Source organism: Felis catus, chromosome D1 (genome assembly GCF_018350175.1).
Source record: "Felis catus isolate Fca126 chromosome D1, F.catus_Fca126_mat1.0, whole genome shotgun sequence".
NCBI lineage: Eukaryota > Metazoa > Chordata > Mammalia > Carnivora > Felidae > Felis > Felis catus.
Genome location: NC_058377.1, coordinates 114,894,658 through 114,902,050, shown reverse-complemented (window position 1 = coordinate 114,902,050; position 7,393 = coordinate 114,894,658). Strand labels below are relative to the sequence as shown.

Sequence of the window (7,393 nt, the reverse complement as noted above, 5' to 3'; positions counted from 1 at the left end):
CCTCGAGCGGGAGCCGAGTCCGTCCGAGGTGAAGCCGAACAGAGCCGAGCGTTGCCGAGCCCCGATACTCCGAGCCTCGGCTCTCCGCCTCCGCCTGTACGAAAGTGCCCGAGCGCTGCCGGACGGGTTGATCGGGCCTCGGCCGCGGATCGGAATCAACTCCCGAAGCGCGGCGAGGTCGGGCCTCTTCGGGAGCAGAAGCGAAAATGGCCGAAGGGACGCGAAGAGCGCGGAGCCGAGAGACTGCCGGGATCGCGGCGGACTGGGCGGGCGGGGCCGGGCGGCAAGATGGCGGCCGCGCGGCGAGGTGAGGGCGTGGGGTGGGCGGCTTGGGGGCGTCAGGGGGCCGCGAGGGTCTCGGGACTGCGTGGCGCCCGTCGGCCGGAGGCTGGGGCTGGGACTCCGGGCGGCGGGGGCAGAGATCATGCCGGGAAGGGGGCCGTTCGTTTTGGTTCTTTCTGGTGTCGGATAGGCCGACCAGTCTGGGGTACCTCGTGGTGGTTGCGATTCCGCGGTTTTGAGTAGATTCGCGAGGTGAGGCCCCGGGCCCGTTGAGAGCCTCTTCCCCTCCCTGGCCTCACGTCGCGTGTCCTGCTACCACCTTTCCGTGGCCAGCCCCCGGTTTTGCGCAATGCGCGCGGTGGCGGCAGGGGACAAGGGCCAGGGCAGGGGACGGGGGCACAGGGACAGGGCCAAGGGGCTGGCAGCAGGGGCAGGGGACCGGCGGCCGAGGGCAGGGGCAGGGGCAGGCAGCAGGGGCGTAGGCGTGGGCCCGGGCTGGCTGCAGTGTGACCCGTGAACTGCCACACTGCCCTGCGCAGCGGCTGCGCGCTCTCCAGAGAGCGAGGGCGGCCCGTGTGCCGCGAGGCCCAGGCGCCCAGGGAGCTGGCGGGGGCCCCGCAGGTCGGGAAGCACCCCGTCCCATTGCCAGCAGCTTTGTGTCCGAGACAGAATGCTGGGCGATGCGGCAACCCCCCGGAAAGCTCGTCCCCGCCAGCGTGTGCTTCAGTCGTACAGATCCCCACACCCCCCCCCCCCAAGCGTTGACTCCTGGAAGTCCAGTGAGTTGTTAATTCTCGCTGTGCAACACCCCCAGCTGGCAGACAGGTGGGCATAGCTTTTCTTGGTCCGCGTCCTGCCCAGGTCGCCAGGGTCTGGGCCCATGAGTGTGCCATTTACGGTGCTGACCACTCAGTCCACATAGCAGCTGATGTGTGCACTGCTTGGGTAAGAAAAGTGCGGGATGGGATGGGGGCTGTGCTACTCTGGGTTGGGGTTGTCTTTGTGGTAGCGATCGCTCAGATAAAAAAGCCCCCTTTGCACACCCCAGCTGTCAGGAATTACTGGCGGGGAAGACAGAGACGAGGGAGTGCGCTGGGCAGCAAGCGGGACGTCCTGCAAAGAGGTGGTCTCCGTTGTCCGTGTGCTTAAGGCAGAGCAGAGCCCTCTCGTCAGACCTTTGTGAACGGCCGCCGCTAGCGAGACGTGTTTCCATTTGGTGAGAAACTAGGTTTACGCCGGGGCAGGATCCCCGTGCACACCTTGTCTGTCACCTCGGGGACACTTTCGTTCTCCGCACCTCCACGTGTACTCCTGACACCCCTGTTCAGAGACACACTGTCACTACCGTAAATCACTTACCAAAAAAATGTTAGGTCCTGAAAACCACTGCTGTATTTAGTCACAATGAGCCTTTATGGGTCTGAAACCCTTAGAGCCGCCAATCTGATTACAGCTGCCTTTAACGTTAATTATGTAAAATCCTGTGTCACGTAAGGTTTTTGTGCAGCCTTTGTTCCTGAGCTGCCACGGTTCTGATCCATCACAGTGGCCGGCCGGCAAGTAGAGCTGAAGTGTCTGAAGCCGGCCTTCAAGAGAAGAATCAAAAGGGAGGAAACCCCCAGTTCACATGAAATCCACCCGATGCCGACAAGTATCTAGGTGGCGGAGTTTAGCTAGAGCCTGGAAAAGAACAGGCCGGGTTTCAGGAGCACGCCGCCTGTAACGTGATGCAAGCTTATAAATGACCCGTGCTCCACTGGCCCTCCCCTGGCTGCCGCTCCTCGAGGCTGAGTTCTGATCTGTGTCCCTGATTCCCTGGGCTGACCCATTTAGGACCCCTGCCCAAGTGAGGCACCACAGAAAGCCCAGATCTACTCACCAGATCACCGGGGCTGGAGAGAAGACCGGCCGGGCTGGTTCCCATCGCTGGTCCGCTTGCCGCCGGCAGTATAGCTCAGGCCTCCCAGAGGGTCCATTTGGCAAATTTTCAGTCATTGCTGATGTTTCTGCGTGTCACAAACGTGCCACTGGTGTGAGCCTCTTCACACGGGAAATCTGCCCCAGGACACATTCGATGGGAGGATTAGAGACACTCAACACCTGTGATGCCAAGACCACTTCACGGGGAGAGAGGCTGTCAGCCTAGGAGGAGGGAGACCTGTGGCTGCCGCGGGCGGGAAAGGGCCCAGGAGCCACAACAGTGCGAGAACTTGGGTTGCCGCTTCAGGAAATGCATATCTGAGGGATATTTGGGGCCGTGTGTGAAATTCCAGAGGAAAGCAGGGTCTCTCATCAACCACACACGCAAAAAGGATTCGTACCCTGAATCGGAAAAGGTTTTCCTCTAGTTCTACCCACGTGGTAAATGTACAGAAATCTCAGAAGATGAGAAGAGCTGTCCTCTGTCTGTGTCCAGGGCGCAGTCCTTCCCTGTCCCGGCTGGGCTCAGCTCGGCCACAGACAGAGCCTTCTCCTCTCCACCTCTGAGCTCCCAAGTACACACTCCGGCCCAGCCTCAGCTTTCGAAAAGCCAACGGGTCAGATCCTCGGATGGACAACCGCAGGCCCAGATAAACGTGGCTTCTTTCTGTAAATATGGGATCGCAGAATGGAGCTGGGGTCCTGGGAGCTGGCATGGCCCAGGAAAGCATCCGGGTTGGACCTGGGGCCTCTCTGACGGATACTTTCTTTTCTAGGGAGAGCTTCATCCGCGGTGGTATCCTTCTGCTGTGCCCACGTGTCCCCTGGAGGGCCTCCACAGCACGGTTCCTGAGGGCTGGTTTGCCGGACTCTTGAAGTCAGCTCTGAGTTTCTGCTTTCTGCCCCCACCTTTTCTATAAGTTCTGAGTAGAAATTCCACGTTTCAGTGGGAGGGACGGTCACTGACAGATGCAGAGAGTTCTAGGACTTCCTCCAGTGGAGCGTGCTGGCTCCATCACCCTCCTTCTAGGCCCTGCACCTTGAGTGGGTGGCTGCCTGCCTCCCCCAGGCCCATCTGGAGCAGAAGAGCAAAGACCCCTCAGTTTGAACACTTACAGAGTCCTTTTACGTAAGCAAACAGGAAGTGTACAGAGCTCGGGAAAGTTAGTGGACATTTAACTGCCCCCCCCCCTCAAAGAGAATACATTTTCTTTGAAGGAAATGAAAAGAATTCATTATTTTCAATCTCGTAACCTGGGCCCGGATCAGGGTGGTGCCCGCAAGGAAGCCTGGCCATCCTGCCCGCAGTTACCAGGGACACGCCCAGCCCTCTGGTTCCAGGATAGGACATCTGTGACAGGGGAGGAGTGTGGGCAGAAGCCTCCGCAGGCAGGGAGCCGGTGGCCGGGTCTCATGGCCACCCGCAGGTGCCTACACGGGGCCTGCCTGTGTCGGGCCCCTGGGAAGACGGGGCGGAGCTGGCCCCCTGGGGTGGACGCACTGCGAGGCTCTCTGGGTCTGCCTGGGACTGGGAGTCCTTAACCGAGTCCTTAACCACTGGCCAGCTCTCATCCGTCTCCCTGCAAGTGCTGCTCTACCTGAGTGGGGGGTATTATGCCCTGTATTTCCTGGCTACGCTCCTAATGATCATATATAAAAGTGAGTCTTTTTTAATGTTTGCTCTTGAGAGAGTGGGGGAGGGGCAGAGAGAGGGAGGCACAGAATCCCAAACGGGCTCCAGGCTCCCCAGCTGTTAGCACAGAGCCCGACGTGGGGCTCGAACTCACAAACCGTGAGATCGTGACCTGAGCTGAAGTCGGCCCCTTCGCCGACTGAGCCACCGGGCACCCCATAAAAGTGAGCCTTAATTACAGAGGCACATGGGAGGCGCCCCTGCCACTGCCCCCCATAACTGGAGTTCTGCTCTGTTGCCTGTTCTCCAGGTCAGGTTTTCAGTTATCCTTGTCCTTACCTGGCTCTCGACCTGACTCTGCTGTTTCTGATGGGAATTCTGGAAGCAGTTCGGTTGTACCTGGGTGAGTCGACTGAAGACCGTGTGGTACTTAGGGTCACAGAATTACTAGCTTACGCTCTGGGAGCCTTCAAACATCTATCCCTTTATAACGTGGTTCTTAGAGACACTTTTGATGTCAACCGCTTAACCACTTGCTTTGCAAGCTCGCCTTACGACGCCATTAAGTATTAATTAGTTTATTCAGAAGCTTTACTCAAGAGACAAGTAATACTGGGAGCAGCACCCTTGGGAGAGGCGCTTCTGTTTGGGAGTCCTGCACAAGCCACAAGGTGACCCGACAGCACTGAGATTGGAACCCAGCTCGGCCAGTTGACTCGGGGGCCCCCAAATCTCCACCTCACCTCCTGCCTTCTCCTGTTGGCCTCAGCAGTCTGGAGGAGGAGGATCTGAAGTGTTCTCCAGGCGACGGAGCCTGGAAGGGGAGGAGGGCCCCCGGAGCCTGCTCAGTCCAGGCCACTGCAGGGGCCCTCAGCCAGCTCCCCATTTATATTCTCCCAACAGCGTGAGCTCTGCCGTCTATCGCACCCCACCCTGCCCCGGCCAGGGCTCGCCACACAGGGTGCACACGGCTTCCAGCCCCATCTCGTCCCTGCTGCCTTCACGGCCACAGGCACACACGTGCCAGCACGTCTGTGTTCTAAAACAAGCTCACACCGTGCGTGTTCTGCTGATGGGTGTAGGAAATGCTCCCTCTGTTGGAATAGCAGAGGGAGCCGATGGCAGCTGACATCCAGGTCAGGCACATAGCACGTTCTGCCTGCACGTGTACGCCAGGGTGCCCCATCACCAGTGGGGACACAGGCACATGCCATGGTCATCAGACCCTCCGGACTCTGGTGGACAGAAGCAGGTCTCCTGGGCCGTCACGGACGAGCCCACAGACCTGGGAGGGGGACAGAAGGTGCTGGGATTGCGGGGCGCCTGTCCTGCCTGTCCCTGCCCAGGCGCCTCGGACACCTGCAGTCAGGGATCAGCGTTTCCTGTGACTGCCTATTTGTAAAATGCCGTGCTGGTTTGTTTGTTTGTTTGTTTACAAGTGTGCATGAGACCTTCCAGAACTGATCTTAGCCCACAGTAAAATATTTTTGGAAATTTTAAACAAAATCTCCTCAATCCACTTGGAATTAGGGAAAGATGTCAGAATGCAATTGGGATCATTCTTAGAAAACCAAGTTCCCTCTCCCACCCCGACAACTGACCCAGAGACTGAGGTTCAAAAATTACAACTGCACTTGGTTTTATCCTCACTGGGGAGAGCACGCCCCTCGGCAGCATTTTTGCTTTGTGACATTTCCTGAGTGATGTGGTGGCCACCATAGATCCTTTCCCTGGGAGCCGTCAGCCCTATGTCCAGGGGGATGTGCGGGCGATGAGCTCGCGTCTGGCCTCCCTGCAGCCTCGGGGCCGTCCTGGGTGCACGTGGGTCCGAGTAGGCGTCCCGGAGCCCGGCACCCACTCGTCCGTTTGTCCCCCTCTCCAGGCACCAAGGGCAACCTGATGGAGGCCGAGGTGCCGCTGGCCGTCAGCCTGGTCCTTACAGCGGGTGGCGCCCTGCTGTCCACCTACTTCCTGCTCTGGCAGACGCTGGTGCTGCGGGCCGACTCCACCCTCGGCGCCGCGCTCCTCGCGCTCCACGGCCTGGAGGCCGTCCTGCAGCTGGTGGCCATCGCTGCCTTTGTCAGCTAGGCGGGCAGCACCCGGCTTTGCCGGGCAGGACAGCTCTGCACAGAAGCCCCCGCCTGGGAGCTCGGCCGTCTCCTCCCCCAGTGCTGGACGGAAGGGCACCGGTGTGGACGGGTAGGACGGTTTGGAGTGGTTTACGAATTTTGGGTGGTGGGGTGGCCAGGAACCCAGGGCAGAGCAGAGAGCCGGGGGAGTTGCCGGGAACAGCCGCACGAAGGGTGGGGAAGGGAGACCGCGGGAACATCTGCTCAGGCCCCGCTTTTGGCTGGTGAGGATCTCCCTCCGGCAGCTGCCCTGACCCCCGACCCAGAAGGGAACAGGCCCTTGGGAAAGGAGGTGGCCGAGCTGTGGCCACAAACCACCGTTCCCTGCCGGAAGGAGCAGCCTGGCCGTGTCTTGCCGGTTCCCCCGTGGCTGTGAGGGCGCAGGCCGGGGCGGTGCGTGTTCCATACCCACCGTGCTGCTGCTCTGCCGGGGGCTCCAGGGGCAGCACGGGAAGCGGGCAGCCGGGCCCCGGGCTGCTTAGGAACCGTGGGCCCTGGTGTCCGGGGGGATGTTGGCAGCTGCAGCTCCTCTCCCCTGGGGGCTCCTGAAGGAAGGACGGGCCGAGACCCTGGCACTGACGGGAGGAAGGCAGGGAGTGGGCCAGCGGCGAACGGCCCTCCACTGCCCCAGCCCGGTGCCTCAGTGCCCCCACGTCCAAGCCTCGGTCGTTAAAACGCCAGGGACGTTTGCACTGTGCTCCTCGCATTCTGTTTGTGCCTTCTTCCCCCTTCGCAGATCGCAATGGCTCCCGGGAAGACACCGAGCTCCTGCTCTCCAAGACCTTTACCTGTTCACGCTGCGCACCGTCCACGTCTGGAACAAAACGTTGGGTATCTGGACGTTTTCTCTACCGTTTTGTGGAAATAAATGTTTATACCTCCCTGAATTCCTCCTGAGGCCGCCCACCTCTTCCATACCCAAGAGCACACACCCCATCCAGGCCTCCCCCAGCAGCCCCAGGAGGAGGGCTTCCCCCGGAGGACAGCCAAGCCAGGCCTCAGGGCCAGTCCGGGACCTCCACGGGGACTGGCTTCCTCGAGGGGCCGCAGTGGCGCCCCCCATGGCCTCTGTCCCGGCAGGGGCAAGTGGGAGCAGGACCTCTCTGCGCTGCCCACTCTGGCTCTGGACCAGCAGGCGTCCTCCCGCCTCCCCGCTGCCTTCCCTGCTGCTGGCGCCGGGCGGACTCGGGAAGGACGGGACGGGTGCGCTTGCCTCTGGGAGCGCCCAGCCAGTTCCCCTGTAGACTCTGGCAGCCGGACACCTGTGGCCTTCAGGGTTCGTGATCTCCTGCCCCGAGCTGGGCTCCGGACACCCCTATCACTTTGTTTACATGCAAGTGGCGGTCAGCTGCCACGGAGGGCACCACAGCTCCACGTGGCCACCAGCCAGCCTGGGACTCCAGGCTCTCTGCTGCCTCCTGATCAGGGT

General features: G+C 60.7%; 1 protein-coding gene across 1 annotated transcript; it reads left to right on the top strand.

Annotated features, from left to right (window-relative positions):
- Positions 1 to 91: 91 nt before the first annotated feature.
- On the top strand, positions 92 to 6,851 carry TMEM80 (transmembrane protein 80). The gene is made up of 6 exons (XM_023239765.2): positions 92 to 307; positions 2,979 to 2,998; positions 3,768 to 3,861; positions 4,146 to 4,238; positions 5,718 to 6,034; positions 6,701 to 6,851. Exons 1-5 carry the CDS (start codon positions 289 to 291, stop codon positions 5,921 to 5,923), a joined length of 432 nt encoding a protein of 143 aa, XP_023095533.2. The 5' UTR covers positions 92 to 288; the 3' UTR covers positions 5,924 to 6,034; positions 6,701 to 6,851.
- The last annotated feature ends 542 nt before the right edge of the window (positions 6,852 to 7,393 follow it).

Bases quoted from the DNA above. Each gene is read 5' to 3' on its own strand.
- TMEM80 (XM_023239765.2), top strand. The intron at 2,999-3,767 runs GTATCCTTCTGC...ACCACTGGCCAG, and splicing joins GGAGAGCTTCATCCGCGGTG to CTCTCATCCGTCTCCCTGCA. The intron at 3,862-4,145 runs GTGAGTCTTTTT...CCTGTTCTCCAG, and splicing joins CCTAATGATCATATATAAAA to GTCAGGTTTTCAGTTATCCT.